This window comes from Pelodiscus sinensis, chromosome 5, assembly GCF_052426305.1.
Source record: "Pelodiscus sinensis isolate ZL-2025 chromosome 5, ASM5242630v1, whole genome shotgun sequence".
Taxonomy (NCBI): domain Eukaryota; kingdom Metazoa; phylum Chordata; order Testudines; family Trionychidae; genus Pelodiscus; species Pelodiscus sinensis.
The window spans coordinates 128,638,528-128,659,259 of NC_143056.1; the positions used below are offsets into that span (position 1 = coordinate 128,638,528).

Below are 20,732 nucleotides of genomic sequence, written 5' to 3' on the forward strand. Positions count from 1 at the left end.
ATCCAAATACACTCATGGAGACATACACATATTCACAAAGACACAAGCTATCACAACACTCCTCACACATGACATCCATGATTAGACACAAACACACACATATCCAGAGACCCTCCTCTGCAGACGCACACTTGTGTACATAAACACACATCTGTTCACATCCAACTCATTACGTCTATCATGGTGGGCAACATGTGACCCATCAAGGTTCTAGGTTTAGCTCACAAGGCATTTTGTTTTCCGTTGCCCACATGCAGGGTTACCAGATATCGCTGTCTGTGTAGTTTTTTCCCTACTGGTGTTACTAAAGTGACGCCCACATAAAGCCAGGGCAGGTGAAGTGAGGTGTGTGCTGATTGCACACAATATTGATCGTGACAACCATGTGCTTCCTCTGCAGCCAATCAAAGTGCAGCTACGGTTCAATCGGCACCCCCGGCAAATTCTAGGTATGAGAGGGCAGTGAGCAAAACAGCCCTATCCTGGGAGGCCGTCTTGGTTACAACAATCTTGCAGCCCCTTGAAATGAAGGAAGGTCCCTCATGTGGCCCATTGCATTGCCTGCATTGCTGATATAGACCTACTGAGATAAAGACGCATTTATTCAGCTATGCACTTGTAACACCAACAGGTGGAATTGAACTTGGGACCTCTGGAACTTAGTGCATGAGCCACTACAGCATTAGCTAAAAGCCAGATGGCTCTCAGCTAAGTCAGTAGAGCAAACTCTCTCTGTAAGTGGTCTAACTGTCACTACAGGGGACAGTATACCACACCCAGTAGGTGTGTAGGCTACACGTACACAGTCACAGTCATGGAAACACACAACAGCTCCCCTCACATGATATACAGCAATAGGAACAACACACCATAAACACACCTGGCTACTTTGTTATGTATCCCCATAGGCACAACCATGCAAAGGCCATCACCAGACTCCACACACAGAACCGGTCACCTTAGAAACACACACGCCAAAGACACACACTAACGCACATACCCGCAGCATTATAAACCTGATAAATACTACATGTGCAAACAAAACAGCATACTTACAACCCACCACCCAGCTACACCTACATACACACACAAACTCTGTGGGTGGGGGGAGATGAAGAATCTTTCAGCAGCATCATATGTCATACAGCATACATCACCTCATCTGTGGTGTGTATCCTTCTAATGTAAACAGGCGCTAAATAGACAAACTACCCTGAGCAACAGTGTCTACCTCCCCTCTCTGCCAATACAGCAGATAACTAACTTGCCTCAGTCCCGATGCTCCTGTCCTGGGGGAAAGATGTTTCGGTCTTTCCCTAACTGAAGATTTTCCTCCCAAGCCCTCTCCTCAGGGCAGCCTTCACCTCCTTGTTCCGCAAGCTGTAGATGAGGGGGTTCAGCATGGGGATCACCATCGTGTACAACACGGAGACCACTTTGTCTTGGCCCATGGAGGAGCTGGAGCTGGGCCGCAGATACATGAAGAGCGTAGTCCCAAAGAAGATGGAGACGGCCGTCAGGTGGGAGGCGCAGGTGGAGAAGGCCTTGCGCCTGCCCTCGGCAGAGCGTATCCGCAGGATGGCAGAGAGGATGTGCAGGTAGGAGATGAGGACGGTGAGGAGGCAGCTGATTTCAATTAAGCTGGCGAAGGCAAAGATCACCACCTCGTTGACGAAGGTGTCGGCGCAGGAGAGCTTCAGCAGAGGAGGGACATCACAGAAAAAGTGGTTGATGATATTGGAGTTGCAGAAGGGCAACTGAAACATACAGATGGTGTGGATCATCGAGTTGGCAAACCCAGCTAGAAAGGAACTGACTACCAGCAGGACACAGACTCTGTGGGACATGATGACGGTATAGAGCAGCGGGTTACAGATGGCCACATACCTGTCATAGGCCATCACAGCCAGCAGGAGGCACTCAATACCCACCGAGGAACTAAAGAAAAAGAATTGGGTTGCACAGCTGTTGAATGAAATGGCTTTGTTCCCAGATAAGAAGCCCACCAGCAACTTGGGGGTGATGACCGAGGAGTAGCAGAAATCAACAAGGGACAAATTAATGAGGAAGAAGTACATGGGGGTGTGAAGTTGAGGATCACTCCTGATTAGCACGATCATCCCCAGATTTCCTGTCAGGGTGATAAGATAGATCACTAGGAACACCACAAAGAGTGGGACCTCCAACTCTCGGTGATCGGTGAGTCCCAAGAGAATAAACTCGGTCACAGCAGAGAGGTTTCCGTTGGCCATTTCTTCAGCATCACTGATGGTAGAGGTGCCAAAGCCCGGTTAGAGTTTGCCATCCATCTCTAGGCTAGCACAGAACTGATCCCCCAGGTAATGTTACAATATCCTGTGCAATGCAATGTCAACCGCTCCCCTTCAGAAGCAATTCCACAGCCTTGTAGAGATCTCTGACGTGAAAATTCAGTGTAGATTGTCTCTTTTTCTTTTTCATTCCCTCACACCTAGCTACACCATGCTTCTGCATTGCACTTAAAAAACTTCCTCTCTTTGAAACCTTTGAAATATTTGCAGCCTGCCATTGTGTCTCCTCTTTACACCTTCACCATCCCTCACCTCAACCAGACGTATTAGTTCTTTTAACGTTTCTGATTGACCATCCCAACATTCTGTCTTACGGCTGTTGCTTTTCTTGGAAATCTCTCCAGTAGGTCTAGCATATCAAAAGAAGGAAATCAAAATGAGATTAAGAAGGGGGACTTTCATGGCTCAGGAAGCATCTAAGTCTATTAGTCCTTCAGCCTGTCTCTCACTGAATTTCTGTCTTGCTTTCTCAACAAGAGGATTCTATGGGAGAAAAAAACCCAGCATTTAGAACATGGTGAATTCTCCATGAGTTAGACACACTCTACAGCAGATCATAATTTTATTCCATGCACCCCGCCTGCATGCCACAAAAATGTTGATATAAATGGGGAGAGGGGAATAGCTCAAAATAAACAATCTTCAGTTTTTAGCCATAATCACTGGATTTTCAAGTTTTCTATTTTCTGTCTTTTTTTAAGGAAACCAGACACTCTCCAAAATATTTTGTTTAATCAAAAAAATTCAATTTCCCATTGAAAAAAAGTCTACATGGAAAATTTGTCAGCTAGCCTGAATCCATCCCAGCCCTATACAACACTTAAGCACAAGAAAACGGAATATAAATGATACACAGACCTGGTACTGACACCGGGGTAATGTCCTCCTCTCGATTTTAAAGAAATTGAGTGTGTATTCTAAAGAATCAGTGAAACAATTTCAGGTAGAAAGGGATCATTTCCGCATTGGCTTCATGGCCATGGCGTATGTCTATGGCAGATGCGTGTATTATATCTTGGTTTGTGACTTTGGGACTTTCTTTGTGAAGTGTCCCCTAGTGCCAATTAAAACAGAATGCCTTGGGATTACTTCTCTCTGCTCCATGTATGAAAGTTCTGGGGCATACTTAGCCCTGATCAACACTAGAACTTTATTTCTAAATAACCCCCCCATAGGTCGAAATAATAAGTGGAGCATCCACACTACCAAGCCCATTATTTTGAAATAACGGGCCACTTCTTTCAAACTCTGTACTCCTGTTTCTGCAAGGAATAACATTAATTTTGAAATCGTTATTTCGAAATAGCAGTGGTGTGGACACTCCGGTGCTGCTATTTCGAAATAACGACTCCCCAAAGTAATTCAAACTTATTAGTCCCCAGTGCTCCCTGGGGCTCTAGGTCAAAGTAACACATCCACATTAACGAAGCCTGCCTCAGACTAATTTCGTGACTTCCCCGTAGTGGGGACATGCTATTGCAATTTTGTTATTTTGGGAATTATTAAATCAATTTTAGTTATTTTGAAATAGTTTCCTAGAGTAGACATGCCCATAGAGTTTATTTTCCTTGTAGGTGCAGGTGGTTAGAAGTCCATGTTCTCTTTGACTAGTCTCAAGAGATCAGGGTCTGGAGACACTCAAAAGGGATTCATTTATTCATGCTATTGTATGACGTTCTACAGCCATATTTTGAGCAAACATCTCCTCTGTCCTATTTATAGGGCCCTCCCAAATTCACAGTCCGTTATGGCCAATTTCCTGGTCATAGGATTTAAGAATCAGTAGATTTCACGTTTTCAGCTGTTTAAACCTGAAATGTTGCAGTATTGGAACTGTGGGGTCCAACCCAAAAGGAGATTGTGGGGGCGGTCACAAACATGTGGTAGGGAGGTTATGGGGTTGCACCCTCACTTCTGTGCTGCCTTCAGAGCTGTATTCTGAAGGCAGCAACTGCAGGAAGTTCTAGGAGGCTGAGATGGATCTGATCTCCCCCATGCTGCTGAAAACACCCCAGCAAGGGGCTCCTTGCCACTAGTCCTGGCTGGCTTAGGAAGGGACAAGACTTGCCCTCTCTCTGCACAACTGCAGAAAGTGCTGCATCCCATACCCCACACACAGCTGCAAGAACTTCAGGCTGCTGCCCAGTCCCAGACAGCAGAGGGAAGCGCCCAGAGGTGGATCTGTCTGCCCCTCCTCCACCCCACCCCCGTCCCACCCCAGAGCAGTTTGCAGGAGATGGACAAGTCCTGTCCTTCCCCTGCCCACTCGGAGCTAGGAATCCCATTGGTGGGGTGCTCCGAGGAACAAGGAGACATCAGATTTCACAGGGAAAGGTTTTTTTCATGGTCCGTGATGCATTTTTCACAACCATGACGTTGGAAGGTCCCTACCTATTTATTACTAGAAGATTTACCCGGCGTCACTCAGGTCCTTAGTGATTTTTTTTAATAAAATGAAAATGTCCGTGCTTCATTTAAATCATTGCTGTGGGGTGGGGTGTTTAGTAGGCAGGCTGCCCCAGGGAGAGAGGACCCCAGCCCTCTCTCAGAGCAGCAGCGTGGGGCCAGGTGAGAAGCGCCTCTCCATGGCTGCTGCAGCTCCAGTGGGCACAGCTGGGGGAAAGGTGCATGTCCCCTGGCTAGGCCAAGTCCAGATTTGACTTTCCTCTGCACTGTCACCATCCCCTCCTCCCAGCCAGAATGAGGAATGCAGCAAACTCTGCACTTTCCCCTCGCTCCCTGACGAGCCAACAATGTTCCCATACAAATTGGGGGGAGGGGGGGGCAGAGAGATTCAGCCCTCCTGCCCTCCCTAAAGGATTCCTGAGGGTGGGAAGTTTGGGGCTGGGTAAGTGCTCCCCTCCCCCCACCAGCCCCCTTTCACCTGCCTGGCGATTCTGGCTCTTTTCTGTATGTTTTATGAGAAGCAATCCCATTCCAGGCACACCCAAACCCTGACCTTGCTTTTAAATGATGGTAAGAGGAAGCTGCCTACCATATTCGGTCATGCTAGCTCTTACCGTTTAAGAGGAGATCTTGAACAAACGGAGAAGTAGACAGACACACAGACAAACTCTCTCAGTTGTATATACCAAGATTCTTCTTATTATTATTAAAGCACCTAGAAGCCTTAACCATGGATCAAAGACTCTGTTGTGCAATGCACTGTTCAAACACAGAACAAAAAAGATGGGTCCTGCCCACAAATGCTTAGAACCTAGGCAATGCCTTCCCTTGCCTATAATACCCACTGCCCATCTGTGGAGAGGTTGCACTGGAAGGTGGCAATGGTGACTAAGAAAACCATCAGGCCAACTTCTGGGCTGCCTTTGTGCAAGAGTCAGTTACCCATCTGTGATCAGGCAACAAGTGGCATAGTCTTGGAAGAGCTGGGTTAGGGTCCCAGATTATAGGCAGCAGGTGCAGAGCAGAGCCAGGGGCGAACTGGGGTCAAAGCGAGCCCAGGGTTCACAGCAAGGCAAGGTCTGGAGCACAAGCCAACAGGCAAATGTGGCCATGGCTCAGATAGCACCCCCTGGTGGCTTCTTGGTTTATGTACTGGGATGAGCCAAACCCAGTGGACTGCAGGGGGCTGCCACGCAGGCCCTACGGGGCGGTACTTCCTGCAGTGTCTAGTTTGAAGGGATCTTCCAGTGGATGCCTAACCTGAGCTTCTCATGATGACGTGCTACTGTCATTGACCCAAGTTCCAAACTCTACTCCTACAGGCTGTTACGGGTGTAGGCATTAGGGCTTGTGTTCTAAAGCCTTTCAGTGGGGGGAGGGTTTCAAAGCCTGACCCCAACGTTTACACCACTGGATCTCAGTCAGGGATCCTGTACCCCTGGGCGGTATGCAGAGGGTACTCAGCTCCATCTAAGTCAGTTTGTTTCTCAACCTGGGGGCTGCAATTCCAAGGCGGGGTCATGGTTAGGGGGGATTGCAAGTACTGGAGGGCAGGGTAAGCAAGGCAATTGCCTGGGGCCCCACATCACAGATGGCCTCACAAAACTGAGTTACATACTTCAGCCCCACTGCACAGCTTCCAACAAGGCTCACACGTGAAAAACGGGATTAAGTATCACACTGAAATATAAAGTCCAATATAGATATTCCAAACAATTTATTTTATAACCATCTATAGCTATCTATAGCTATCACTATACAATATCGATATCAATATATAGAGAGTGTCCGTCTGTCTGTGAGTCCATTTGTTCAAGAACTTCTCCTAAACTGTAAGAGCTAGGGCCACCAAATCTGGGATGCAGCTTCTTCTTCCCCTCACTGAAAGCAAGACCAGGATTTAATATTGCCAGGAAAATGGGAAGGGCTCAGAATGGGACTGTCTTCCAGAGCATGGAAAGGGAGGGGGACAAAAGGAGGGGTGGGATACTGACAGACTCCAGAAGGAGCCAAGGTACTTTTACAGTTAACACCTGAAGAGCTTCAAGAATTCTAGCTTTGTAATGAGGAGGCTGGGTAGAAGTTCTGAGAGCCTGGGCTTAAAGCTTTCCCAGGTCTTCCAAACTCCTTGTCATCAGCGGGGAGCTTGAAAATGTTGGAAGAGCTATACTGGAGCTACATACCCTGAAATTACCAGGTTCCCAGGACTGTCCTCTGGCAGATCTATCCATGAACCTACAGACCCTGGAAACACCAGGGTCCACAGTTCAGAGGCAATTTCTTGGTAGTCTGCCTCTGAACCTTGGGATGTGGAAGCATGGGGGTTTATAGCAGCTCACAGCATGGAAAGCTGCCTAGCTTTTAGATGTGCCAGAGAGTGGGCTTTCCATGGGGGAAGTCTAAGGAGTCTTCCACAGACTCCAGAATAAGGTTCCACAGACTCAAACAGCTACTCATCAGGATGTTCTCTCTCATATTCTGTCTAGGACACATGGATGCTGCACCCAAACCAGGCACTGAACCAAGCTCTCCTGGTCCCCCTCCATGGCTTCTCTCCAGTACCGTTTTCTGGAGAACTGTCCAAGAGGCGCTTACAAAGGTGGGATTCATTTGGCGCCACAACCCTCATCAGTAGAAGAAAGAGGCACATACACCTCCCCCACCCCCAAACATCCCTCCTCATGCCTATGAAATCACTGCACAAATGGCTAGTCGTAGGGAGGATTTCTTCTGAGGATTCAGCTGTGAAACCTGGCAGGGGGGGCTGTGAAAGTTGTCAGAAGAAGCCAGGGACAGTGCTCCCCTGCTATAGAACCTCAGTGTCTTGTGCTTTGTTACTATGTTGTGGGTAGAACCCATGCCTGAAAAGGGTAACAGCAATTGTTTGTGATGTTACCAAGAAGGCCCTGTCATTTCCTTTGTCATCTCCAACAACAAACAGCCATGTGGGTGCTACTGATGACACATCCAGTCTGTGGCAATGTCCCTAACTCAAGGTTTGAGCAAGCCCTGTTCCCCGTTATCACCAGCTGATCTCACATAACTAGTTGCCATATATAACTTCAGCAGCCCTGCCTTTCCACAGCAGCTGTTTCTTTGGAGCCTGGATTGGAACTAGTGTGTGGCACAGTTCACGACAGAGTGTAGTTTCCTCCAGAAATGGCTATAGGAGGACAATTGAGCAGTGAAGGTTTATGAAACGGGCTGAGTATTCCTTGTGCTTCTACTTGGAGTTAAAGAGAAAGGCCTAGGTCCACAAAGGGACTTCGAAATTGGTACACTCAACAACACACCACCTAAGTTTTGAGCGCCCAGCAATGGGAGCCACAAAGCCTGAGGTAGCTGTCTAGACTTGGTATACACAGCACGGGGAGAGAGAGGGACCACGGAATGGGATCTAGAAAAGCCACCATGCTAGGCAGGAAGCTGCCAAAGGAAGCTTGGGTCCTAAGTAGGGTGTCCTAATTCTTTCTGGAAGTTAAGTGCCTAAGTCTACGTTGCAAGGAAGCACTTACCTCTGCTTCACAGCCAGGAACCTTCTCCTGAAGTCAGGCAGCAAAGGCACCTTCATCATTTCTTGTTGGAATAACTTAGGCACCTCCCTCACTCCACAGAAAAGAGAATGAGGAGAAGGAGGTGCCTCCTATCTTGTAACTTTCAGCCCCATGGTCAGGAAACTCCCTTCTCCGCCCCCGGGATGTGAGAAACCCAGATTCAGTTTCTCCCAGTGGCTGAGTGGGAAAGAGACATTTTGACCATGACCTTTCCCTCATCTCCTCTAGGGAGCACTCTAACCAATATTCTGAGGTGAGGGCCCCCTTAGTACCTCCTGTTGACGCTCTTCCACTTAGAATACGTTCTCAAAGCGTCATTGTAGCCCGCACAAGAATGTGAGAAAGCTCCCACTGATATGGGCACCTCGCTGGGAATGAAATATTGAGAGTCCGGTACCCCGCTTCCATTGGCTGTCTGAAATGGAATCGTTTCAACAGCAGAGCTCAAGGGAGCGCTGTACCTCAAAATCCCAGAGCTCCCGTCTTAACACCGTCTTCCTCCTGAAGGCGGGCGGGGAATTGAACCAGAGTGTCTGACATTCCCAGTGAGGGCCCTAGCTCATTGGGCAAAGAGCTACAAGGTGGGCAACACCTCCTCCAGCCAGGTTTTGAATGTGACCCAATCTGGTAGGCAGCTTCGGTACCGATGTTCCCTCCTGTAGAAAACACTTTATTCCAGGTATGGGCCAATAATTGGGACAGTCTGAGGTCAGGATCTCTGATGGCTCTCAAGGGACAAACCAGACTCTCCTAGACAAGCTCACACTGCAGTTCGTATTGTTCATTTGTTTTCAATGATGGGCTGAAAAACGAAGTCAGAATACAAGAGGGGCCACATGATTCGACACCGGCATGCAAAATGGATGACACAATTTGGCACGGGCCTATCTCACTCTGTCACAAAGCTCAGTTGCAAACTAGCTCGTTGGTGCTGCCACCGATCCGTTGTCAATGGACCCAGTCACAGAGGCCTATGTGTTTCCATGGCAACCAGGTCTGGGTCAAGATGCTGTTTACAGGGCTACGTCCCTACAGCATGCTCCCAATTTCAGACCTCTTATCTAACCCTCATTCCTGGACAGTAAACGACTGCAATAATAAGCTGTGAGTGATGTAGGCAAGGGAAGGTATTGCCTTCCCAAAACTGTCTACTCTCTCCACCAGCTGCTCTAAAAGGCTGGTGCTGCAGAATGTCTCTGACCACCTGGGACGGGTGGGGGCACAGGGATGGGGGCAGTAACCTGGGGTGGGGGCCTGGCTTGACTCCACAGGGGGAAGAGGTTACAGAAGGGGTGAGGCATCAGGCAGAAAGGGTGGGGCCTCAGTCTTACCTTCCCCAGCTTGGCTTTCATTCAATGCCTGTGGCTGCCATCTAGCCTCCCTAGATCTGTAAAAGGTGTCCAAAACCTCCCAGGTCCTTGAGCTGCTTACATGTGCTATGCCAGAGCTCGATCTAGGTTGTGGGCTCTCTGGGCTTCTGTCACGTTACTGGATTTTGAAGGGAGCAGCCAGCTCACTGATGCACCCTTAGGTGGGGGTGTTGGCCCCAAAAATGGTATAGAAGGGGCCATGTGAAGTATTGAATAGGAGCTTACTGTCTGCTGATCCTATGTACACTAGTCATATGATTGTGTAATGTCTGTGTGTGTAGTTAGGAATCTGTGTAGATACTGAATATTTCTCTGCATGTAGTTGAGCAGTGGGCAGAGCCCAGCCTATGGACATACTAATCAGCAAGGCCCTGTGGGACAATGGCACTCAATGGGCCAAGAACACACCTAAGGAATGAGTGGTGACTCAAACCTAAAGGCTACCAGCAGTGAACACAGGAATAAGCCGGGGACCAGGTGACCTGCTATAGCCAAGAAGAGACGAGAAAGGAGGGATAAATAGGCCATGTGGTGGTCTCCATCTTGTTCTCAGCTCAGCACTTCATCCCAGAGGCAGCATTGCAGGGATCGAAGAGCCCGAAACACCTGTGAACCCATCCTGATCCTAGGATGCGCAACAAGAACTTTTAACCAGCAGCTGTGACATCTCTGCTAGAGCCTGCATCGAGAACTGGGAGATTCAGTGCATGTAACGTACTATTCCTTTAACAACCTTACTCTCATGCTTGTCTTTATTGTAATGATAAACCTGATAAATGATAAATGATTGGCTCAGAGTGATTTGTGGGAAAGGTCCAAAGGGTAAATTGACCAGGGATCTGTGGCTGGTTTCTTGGAACCGGACAGGACTTGTTCGGGGTAGGTGGAATTGGGTGCTAGGACCCCCCACCTGTGTATGAGGCCTGGGGCCAGCTGGGGCACGGATATTGCTGGGGAGTTGGAGGGGTTTTGCTCGGGAGGCTTCAGGCAGGTTGCTGGAGCGCTCTGTGGGACTGGTTCGTGGCCTGTTTGGAGAGGTCACCAGTCTGGGGGCTGTAAGAATTTGAGCAATTCGCCCTGAGCGGACGCCCTCAGCTGTGCCCAGACACGGCCCGGTCCGTCACAGCTTCTCTTTGAATCCTTTATAGAAGTAATGTGGCAGGAACATGAAGGACACAGCAAAAGAATTTCTTAACCCCGGGGTCTTTCAAAGCACCAGAGAGTTACAGATCTTTGCAAAATAAACAGACTCTTGAGACGCACCCTCCCCCGGTCTGATCCCCCCCCCGGAAGTCAAGATATCGCCAGCATTTCAGAGAGGGCAGTTTTGGGACTCCCAGTACAGGTGGTGAATCCATTGTTGGCCCAAGCCATCCAACGGGCGGAATGGCTCTGCTTTTAATAATGAGCGGGGATTAACCATTTGAGCAAACTACCAAGAGAAGTGGTGGCTTCTCCGTCTTGTGAGTTCAAGACTGGATGCCTTTCTGGAAAATGTTTACATCAAACATTCATGATTGGGCTCAAGACAGGGTGGACCGGAAGAAGTTCTGTGGCTTGGATGATACAGCACATCAAGCTAGGTGGTCTAATAGTCCCTTCTGCTCTTCAAAGCTACACATCTACCAACGAAAAAGCATCAGGCACTGCGGCACTAACGTGGTCTGAAAAATTAATGAAATGTTTTGAAAAGTCACATCGCTGCTTTCAAAACATTGCTCCTGGACAAATTGTCCTGTGACCGAAGCACTTGCAATTAGCAGGTGGTTTGCTAAACTTAGGATCCATAATTGCAATATTCTCTCTGGGACCAGATCTCTCTGGCATTTGAAAGTTGTTATAAAGTCTGCGACTCAGCCTAGCAGGATTTCAATTTCCCCCGCACCATCTTTTGCTATCGATTGAGTGCTCAGGTAAAAAAAACTTGATAGAGACCTAATGCCTATGTGCATTTATTTCTTGTCTATAATTATCAGATTTTTCTTCTTGCTACCATCTTTGGTACCTGTTTTCTGATTGCTTTTATCCCTTGTACAGATTGCGCAGTTGCGCAGTTGCAATTGACCTTCCTCAACCTTCTGACACATGTATATAGGAATGTCTTTATCATACAGATGTTTCTGCATTTTATTCTGTAGTTAGAAGAAGAATGCATGTAAGTCTAATTTTTTTTATCACTAATGTCAGTTTTACCATGATAAAGGGATGTTTCCAACATTGACCCAGGGTCTTTCAGGCTCTATCATGGCATTTCTTTGTTTCTCCATTTTCCCATCTGTGAAATAGAAATGATGGTGCTCATCAGGGTTCCCAGTAACCTATGCACTTGTGCAGCCACTGAGGAGAAATTCAAATGCTGACCAGATGATTAGCAAAGTGCCCACAGCTAGGTTTTATGTTTCTATAGGGGGCGCACATTTGCACATGCCTCAATTTACATAAAATTATTCCACACACAGGTGGAAAAAATCTACACATGGATGGGAAAGATTAGAGGGAACTTTGGTGCCCATCTTTGTAAGATAGTAATAGAGATATAGCCATATTAGTCTGATCTTATTGAAACAAAAGAAAGAACTATACAGTGCTTTAAAGACTAACAAGATGGCGTATTAGGTGATGGGAGCACCTAATAAACCAACTTGTTAGTCTTTAAAGTGCTGCATAGTCCTGTCTTTTGTTTAATCTTTGTAAGGTTCTATGAAATGTGCAAATGAAAAGCAGTCGGATGCACTTTGTTTATAATAATACTCTGTCAAGGTGAGATGTTCAAAAAATCCTCATTTGGTGAGATGTCTCAGGTCAATGAAACTTACGTTGTGATGTCACCGACTCCCAGATTTTTAAAGATATTTAGGCCATTGAAGGAATTTTGGCCTGAACTTACCTAAATCAGGTAAGCATTGAAATGCAGTGCAAAGTAGTCTAGGGATCAGGCATCTGGAGAAAAAGAACCCTAAAATATGAACAGGTCTTCACCTGAGGACATATCTTGTAAAGTGGGTACTATGTAGAGAAAACAGGAAATTGATATTTTGTGGAAGAGAGGGCTTTCTAGCTCCATTTCTATTTACCAAAAGCTGGGAATGGGTGACGGGATGAAACACTTGATGATTAACTCTTCTGTTCATTCCCTCTCAAGTACCTGGCATTGGCCTCTGCTGGAAGTCAGGATACTGGGCTAAGTGGACCTGGAGTCTGACCCAGTCTGGTATTTTTATGGCCGTATGGTCTAATCTACACTGCCATATCATTGTGTAACTGTAAAGGATGTAGCAGATGTCAAAAATCAACAGTAGCCTCATCACGTATCACTAGGATTATACATGTGTGTGACTAGAGCTTCTACATGGCCCCACAATACATGCAATAAATAATAATAATAATGGTGTCTATATAGGACCTCTTCTAATTATGAGAGGGTACCGCCTTTAGAGCTTTCAATCTACTATTTTCCCGCTGTGGCAATTTCCCACACTGCTTTTTAAGAAAGGAGGGTGAAATTGGGCTTTTGGTATGACATAGCTTGATGTAAATCAGGAGAAACTCTACCAAAGTTATTGCAGATACATCTTGACACAACCAGCCTAAGCAAAGATGCGGACAAACCTGCCATGAGACAATGTTCCCCATTAGTGTTTCTGCACCACTTCTCAGCACTCTGCATAGTGTAGACACAAGGCTACTCGCTGCTCATGGTGAACAACATTATAGGTTGGCAGCTGCCCCACAAGGAGGCACAATTTGAGGTGCTATTGTCTGCTTTGCTTACAATACGTTTGACGTAACTTTGACCCTTTTCCTTATCTTAGCAGATGAAAGATGCACTGAAAATGGAGCAGAAAAACCAAAGCTTTGTGACTGAATTTGTATTCATAGGTCTGTCCAGTGAGCCAACAGTGCAGACTAGTCTTTTTGTGGTGTTCCTGGTTTTCTATCTGTTGACGATAGTCGGGAATATCATCATAATTACCGTGATCAGAGCTGACCCTCAGCTCCACACCCCCATGTACTTTTTCCTCAGCAACTTGTCCTTCTTAGACATCTGCTACATCTCCACCAATGTCCCCCAGTTGCTGGTGAACCTCTCCACCAGGAGCAGGACCATCTCTTTCCCTGGTTGTGCCGCTCAGATGTATTTCTCCCTGGCCTTTGGCATGACTGAGTGTGTCCTGCTTTGCGTCATGGCCTACGACCGCTACGTGGCGATATGTCACCCGCTGCACTATGCTGTGATCATGAACAGGAAGCTCTGTGCTCAGATGGCTGCCGCTTCCTGGATCTGCAGTCTGTTGAGTTCCATGGCGATCAACATTCTCACCCTACGGTTGCCATTCTGTGGGCCTAACACCTTGAACCATTACTTCTGTGAGGTGCCGGCTGTGTTGACCTTGGCTTGCACTGACACCTCCCTCACAGAAATGGTGGTCTTCATCTTCAGCATACTCATAGTCTTCCTCCCCTTCCTCCTGATTGTCATCTCCTATGGCCACATCCTCTCAGCCATTGTGCGGATCCAATATGCCCGTGGCAGGGCCAAGGCTTTCTCCACCTGTGGGTCCCATCTGACTGTGGTGGCCATCTTCTATGGGACGGCCATCTTCATGTACATGCGGCCAGAGTCGAAGTCCTCAAGGGGCACGGACAAAATAATTGCTGTGTTTTATGCCATCATAACTCCTATGCTCAACCCACTGATCTACAGCCTAAGGAACAAGGAAACGAAGGGCGCTCTGAAGACAGCAGTTGGCCGACGAAGACTCTCAGAGGGGATGTGAGAGCTGCTAGAAAGGGATGGTTGCTGGAGTGGGCATGGTGGGGTTAAACTGATGGTGAACAGTGCACGTTGTGTGGAGAAGTCTGGTAGATTCTCTGCGTGCTAACTTTCTGCAAGCCATCAAGAAGGCTACTTGTCTCGATCAACATGTCCCTTGAGAGGCTCAGGGGAGGGCAAATGGGACAAAGACTCTGTCATTGCCACATCTCACCCAGCCCCAACGTTGGAATGAAAGGGAAAAGATAAGTGGATGAACTTCTGAGTGGGTTTGCGTGTGGGGGTGGGCAGCAGGGCTCCCTGCTCGATCATATTGAGAGTTCATCAAATCTTACGCTTCAGTGTTATCAGGGTACTAGCACGGAGGAAATCCAGGGGGCACCGTTACCTTGTGTTCCTCTGTTAGTCTGCCCCCTATGGACTGAGGGGCTACTTCTCTTTGTTAGCCTAAGCTATTATGTCATGGGTATTTGCATTGGGTCATCTCTTTCCATCTCAGTAAGTTATCCTCTATTTCCTAAAGCTTGTCAGTGTTCAGCGGGAACCTAGTGAGAGCAAGCGTGTCTTCCATGCTAGCCTCTCGGTTTGTGCTACAAAGAGCAGACTACCAGATATCTAGGAGAGAATGGTACATACCTGCCTTCCTAGTGCTACCCTGTGGTAGGCTCAGTTACAGTAGCATTCTTAACATTACTCCACCTACACCAACAGCCAACTAATGAAAGAGGAAGGCTTGGAAGACCTCTGCTCAAACAGGTAAGAAACATGGGACATTTGGCTTACCTACTGCAATGTAATTCGGAAGATAGAGAATTGGCTCATGTACATTAAGCTGTTTCAGGGAAACACCCTAGCAACCATTAAATCCTGACATAGCTCAGAATGATAGCTGAGAAACAATGTTGGCACTTTCTGGAGGAGAGAATTTTCCTAATGTCCTACAATAAAGTCTCTACAGGGATCTTCCCATTTCTCTTTCCAGCCATGATGGACTGAGTTGCTTCAGACTGCTGTGTCGCACTGGCTTATGGGTTTTGACAAGAGCTTGGTGGCCATCAAGTTATGGAAGAATTCCAGATAAACATTTACAGAGAAGGTGCTAAGGTGCCATGTCTTGTTCTGTCTAATAATTTAAGTGACTGGCCTGATCAACCAACTTTCCACCACGAAAACCTTTCCACTAGATATTCTGAGAGGTATAAGCTACTAACAGCCTAGAAAGGTGGTGTTCATTGCATATCAGTTCTACCTTTAGTCAGTATTTCTAAGGTCACCATCAACATAGTAATTGATCGACTCAAACTCTTTAGCATACTAACCCATACACTATTCCTAACAGCTAGCAATGTGCTATCATCTCCACTTTTTATGCCTGTGAAGAGAGAGATCAAGAGATTAATTAACTTGTGCAAGGTCATCCAAGAAGTCTGGGATAAAGAGAAATGAATGTGAGTCACATCACCCACATCCTGGTCTGGTGCCCTGCATGGGGACATACATATGTGTAGAGGTCCACTTTATGTGAGTCACATCACCCACATCCTGGTCTGGTGCCCTGCATGGGGACATACATATGTGTAGAGGTCCACTTTATGGCACTTTCATTTATGCCACTCATCGTTTGGCTATAATTTCTTCAACCTGGCTTCTACAGTTCTGATACCAGTTGAAGATGGAGGCACTTCCACAGAGATGACCCACTCGCCCTACACAGAGTGCTGGGTTTGACTCTCAACTCTGGTATGAACACCTATATGTCGGGTGATTCTGACAACATGATGGTGAAACTGATTAAATCCCTCTCAGAAGGCTAAATATATAGATGTGAACACCTGGTGAACCAAATTTTCATCTTTTCTATTTAAATCCAGTTGAAAATTTTCCAGTGAAACAGCTTGCCACCAAACAATGCTGATGCAGTGAAAATGAAATCATTTGATGGGACTGCATAAGTGTAACCCCCCTTTTTCCTCCCTGGGTTACTCAGGAGCAAGTCATACTCACATGTGTGCCTGGGCGCCTGATGGTTTTAACACAAAAGGAGATCCTGAGTACTCTAGTGGTGATGTTGCTTAGTTGGGGATTCCCTATCCACCCCCTTGCTGCAGTTCCTTGCTCCTAAAGACATATGCAATGACGGTGCCTCCATGTGGCTGGCCCTGTACACACTTAATGGTGTGCCTTGGGAGTCTCCATGAATAAAATTATTCCAGTAATAACCTGGAACTAACTCCAAGACAACAATTATAAAAAATAAACTATAGCTCATTGATTAAATTAGAATTAACACACCTTTACTTAACAACTTAAAGAACCCGGGCTTAACAAATTAAAAGTGAACAGAATCAATTAAGAAGTACACAAAGGAAACTTATCCATCTGGCATTTGCACTGCCACCATTTATCCCACCTCAGAGCATGCACTCCTCTGGAGTCAGAGTCCCAGGCACTTGCGTGGACGTGCTTGAAGGTCTGCAGCTGGAGAGGGGACAGTGCTGCGCAGGTTCTGTGTGTGTTAGTCCAAGCTGAGCAGCCAACTTCAAAATCCCCCTGACACTGGAGAAGGCCCCACAAAATGCCTGGAGTTCTGGTTCCCTGTGATCTGCCCAGAATCAGTTTGTCTTTTGTGCTCCATCCCAGGCAGCACTTTTCCAAACAGCCACAGTTACTTGCAGTCACCTCCTGTGTAGGTTTCTATACACTCTTTCCAGCCACAGGCACAACCAGGATCTCTCCCCTCTAGGGACAATCAACAGCAGCCCCCCAAAGCAGCTTGCTAGATCCAAGCCCCAGCAGTAACAGTAACAGGTTCAGTTACAGGCTCTAGCTGCAGCACACCAGCTCCTGGCCTGGAACTGGCTCCACACCAGCAACCTGGCTCCTCTCACCAAAAATGGAGAGCCTCCCTTTTCCCCAAAATGCCCAGACGTGCCCACACTTCCTCCATTTTCCTCATGGGCTCATGGGAGTTGTAGTCTCTAGGGCTAGATTGCAGCACAAAGGATTCTCCCAGAAAAAGTCAGAGGCCCCATTAATAAGAAGACTACATAAGAACAGCCACACTGGGTTAGACCAAAGGTCCATCTAGCCCAGTATCCTGTCTGCCGACAGTGGCCAATGCCAGATGCCCCAGAGGGAGGGAACACAACAGGTAATCATCACGTGATCCCTCCCCTGTCACCCATTTCCAGACAAACAGAGGTTAAGGACACCATTCCTACCCATCCTGGCTAATAGCCATTGATGGACCTAACCTTGTAGCTCTTTTTAATTCCTGTTAAAGTCCTAGTCTTCACAATATCTTCTAGCAAGGAGTTCCGCAGGTTGACTGTGCATTGCATGAAGAAAAACTTCCTTTTGTTTGTTTTAAACTTGCTACCTATTAATTTCATGTGGTGACCCCCAAGTTCATATATTATGGAAACAAGTAAATAACTTTTCCTTATTCACTTTTTCCACACCAGTCATGATTTTATAGACCTCTGTCATGTCCCACTCCCCACCCTCCTTAGTCTCCTCTTTTCTAAGCTGCAAAGTCTTTTTAATATCTCTTCATAGGGGACTTGTTCCAAACCCCTAATCATTTTGTTTCCCTTCCCTGAACCTTTTCCAATGCCAATATATCTTTTTTTTTAGATGAAGCAACCACACCTGCACGCAGTATTCAAGATGTGGGCGTACAATGGTTTTATATAGAGACAATACGTTATTCTCTCTCCTATTCTCTATCCCTTTTTAATGATTCCTAACATTCTGTTTGCTTTTTTCACTGCTGCTGCACACTGAGTAGATATTTTCAGAGAAGTATCCACAATGATTCCAAGATCTCTCTCTTGAGTAATTATGATTAAATTAGTCCCCCTCCCCCTCCCATATTGTATCTGATTAGTTGGACTTTTCTATAGGAAATTATCTAACTAATTCAATGAGGTAAAAAAAATCATTTTGGCATTATAGTTTTGACTTTTACATTATGTTATGTTATATTATGTTTTATGGGATGTTAGTCAAAAAGAAATGTTTTGATCTTACTGAAAGGAAGCATTTTGATAAAGACTCTGAAGTGCTCAAGGACTTTTTAAAAAATTACAAGCCTCTTCCACATTAATCAGCCATACAAAAGCTACCAGCAATTTGCATTCCAAGCAAGATGGAAAATTCTGCAGGGAAAGAAGCTGGAGACAGCTAGATTAATGAGCATGTCAAAAAGTTATTAGGAGTAACCACAGAGGCTAAAAGGAATGGAAAAGGGGATTGATCAGCAAAGAAATTGATATCTTGCAGGTTAGAAAAATGAGGGTATGTCTACACTACAGCGTTAATTCGAGTTAACTTAGTTTGAAATAGTTAATTTGAATTAAGCTAATTCTAAATAACGCATCTATACAAAAAAACTATTTCAAAATAGTGTTTTGCTATTTCGAAATAGCACGTCCACACTGAGTGGACCCTGAACTGAAGTTAAGGCTGGCCAGAACCAGTGCCGGCAGGGCATCAGGTTAGGACTTAGAGTGTGGGGCTGCTGCCTGAGGGTATCTGAGCTCCGTGCTTAAAGGGACCCTATCCCCACCCCAGACAGACGGTTCTCAGGGTTCCCTGCTTCCTTGTCTACCTCGATGAGGGACAGCAAAGCAGTCCTGACTTGGAGTGCCCTGAGTGCCCGCACTCAGGACACCACAGCACTCGACCACATGGAGCCAGAGCTGCCCCTGGGCACGCTGGTGTGTCTTGTGGGGTTATTGCCATCAGTCCAGCTGCATTTGCTGCAGGCTGCCATCCGGGGGGGGGGGGGGTCCATCGGGGGGCTGTCAGGATCCAGGAGGCCCTGCGGGAGACCATCCACCCGAGGAGCCCTCAGAGCCACCCCGGTCCTCCCCAGTGGGGGCTCGTGCCCCATTCCTCCCTCATGTCCTTCCATGTACCCCTCCCTAGCCCCCCTTCCTGATGTCAAACAAAAGACACGTATGTTCAAAAATAGAAACTGGGTTTATTGAACAGAACTGGGGGGGGGGAGGGAATGAACCTCTGGGGAGACTGGGAAAAGGAGGTGGGAGAGGGGAAGAGAAAGGGTGAGAGAGGGGAGGGGGAAACCTGGGAAGAGGGAGCTGGAAGGGGGAAGCAAGGGGAAGAAGGGGGAAGGTTGGGGGTCTCGCCGGACTAACTTGATTTTCATGCAAACCTGCTCCTGGGTTCGCATGTGGCCTTTGGTGGCCAGGCTGGAAGCTATCCTGCCATAGATGGCCACATTCTTCTGTCTAGTGTGAAGATCATGGATGTTGGGGGCATCCCCCCCAAACCTGAATAAGGTCCATGATCTCCACCCTGGACCAGGAAGGTGCCCGCCTTCTCCAGCCCCTGTCAGGCTCCTTGGAGCTAGCAGACTACTCCTGGGGAGCGGTGGAGGGCTGGCTGCCAGTGGCTTGCTGGCTCATGTTTTGGGGGCCACTGGGTCAGGGGCCCCGGTGGCCATTGCTGGCTCAGGGCTGGCATGCTTGGAGTTGGCACAGTCGTGTGACCAGAGTCTACCCCTTTAATGGCTCCAGGGCTAGGCTAGAGGAGAGTAAGTTTTCCTGGTTGTGCCCAAAGTGGCCACCAGGGCTCCCTGGGAAGGGCTGGAGGCCCCCTATTTTGAATTAAGTGTCTACACAGCACTTAATTCAAAATAACTATTTCGAATTTGGCATTACTCCTCATAGAATGAGGTTTACCAAATTTGAATTAAGGGCTCCGCTATTTTGAATTACTTTCGAAATAACGGTTTGCATGTATAGACGCTGTTAAAGTTAATTCGAAATAACGGCTGTTATTTCTAATTAACTTTGCAGTGTAGACATACCCTATCAGAATACATTGAGAATTGCTGCAAATCAAGCTGAAGTAGTTCTTTCCAAGTCAATTTGAATAAATAATAAGTTGTTTAGTTATATAAATAAAAAGAGAAGAAGGAAGCTGGGCAGTTATGCAATGTGGATAGAGTGCATAGTAAAGGTAATGTAGGTATGGCACAAAAGCTAAATGAATACATTGCATGGATGTGAAGGATGATAATATGGAACATGGACATGAAGGCAAGATAGCAGGTGGAAAATGAGTAGACAGAAATGAAAAGCACAACAGTCTGTAGCTGCTCACCCTTTTGGCTCTAGAGGTCTTCTGTTCAACCCTATGGGTACGTCTAAACTACATGGCTCCGTCGACGGAGCCATGTATATTTGTTGTTTTGGCAAAGGCAAATGAAGCCGCGATTTAAATGATTTACATGGCTGCCGCGCTGAGCCGACAAACAGCTGATTAGCTG

The 20,732-nt window shown here is 46.9% G+C and overlaps 2 protein-coding genes across 2 annotated transcripts; one reads left to right on the top strand and one right to left on the bottom strand.

Annotated features, from left to right (window-relative positions):
• Window positions 1–1,187: 1,187 nt before the first annotated feature.
• LOC102463226 (olfactory receptor 5AP2-like) lies at window positions 1,188–2,254 on the bottom strand. The gene has a single exon (XM_025181605.3). The coding sequence runs from the start codon at window positions 2,250–2,252 to the stop codon at window positions 1,317–1,319; it is 936 nt and encodes a 311-aa protein (XP_025037390.2). The 5' UTR covers window positions 2,253–2,254; the 3' UTR covers window positions 1,188–1,316.
• Window positions 2,255–13,475: 11,221 nt separating this feature from the next.
• Window positions 13,476–14,438, top strand: LOC102448398 (olfactory receptor 2G3-like). Its single transcript, XM_014570393.4, has one exon. It carries the CDS (start codon window positions 13,476–13,478, stop codon window positions 14,436–14,438), a length of 963 nt encoding a protein of 320 aa, XP_014425879.4.
• Window positions 14,439–20,732: the final 6,294 nt, after the last annotated feature.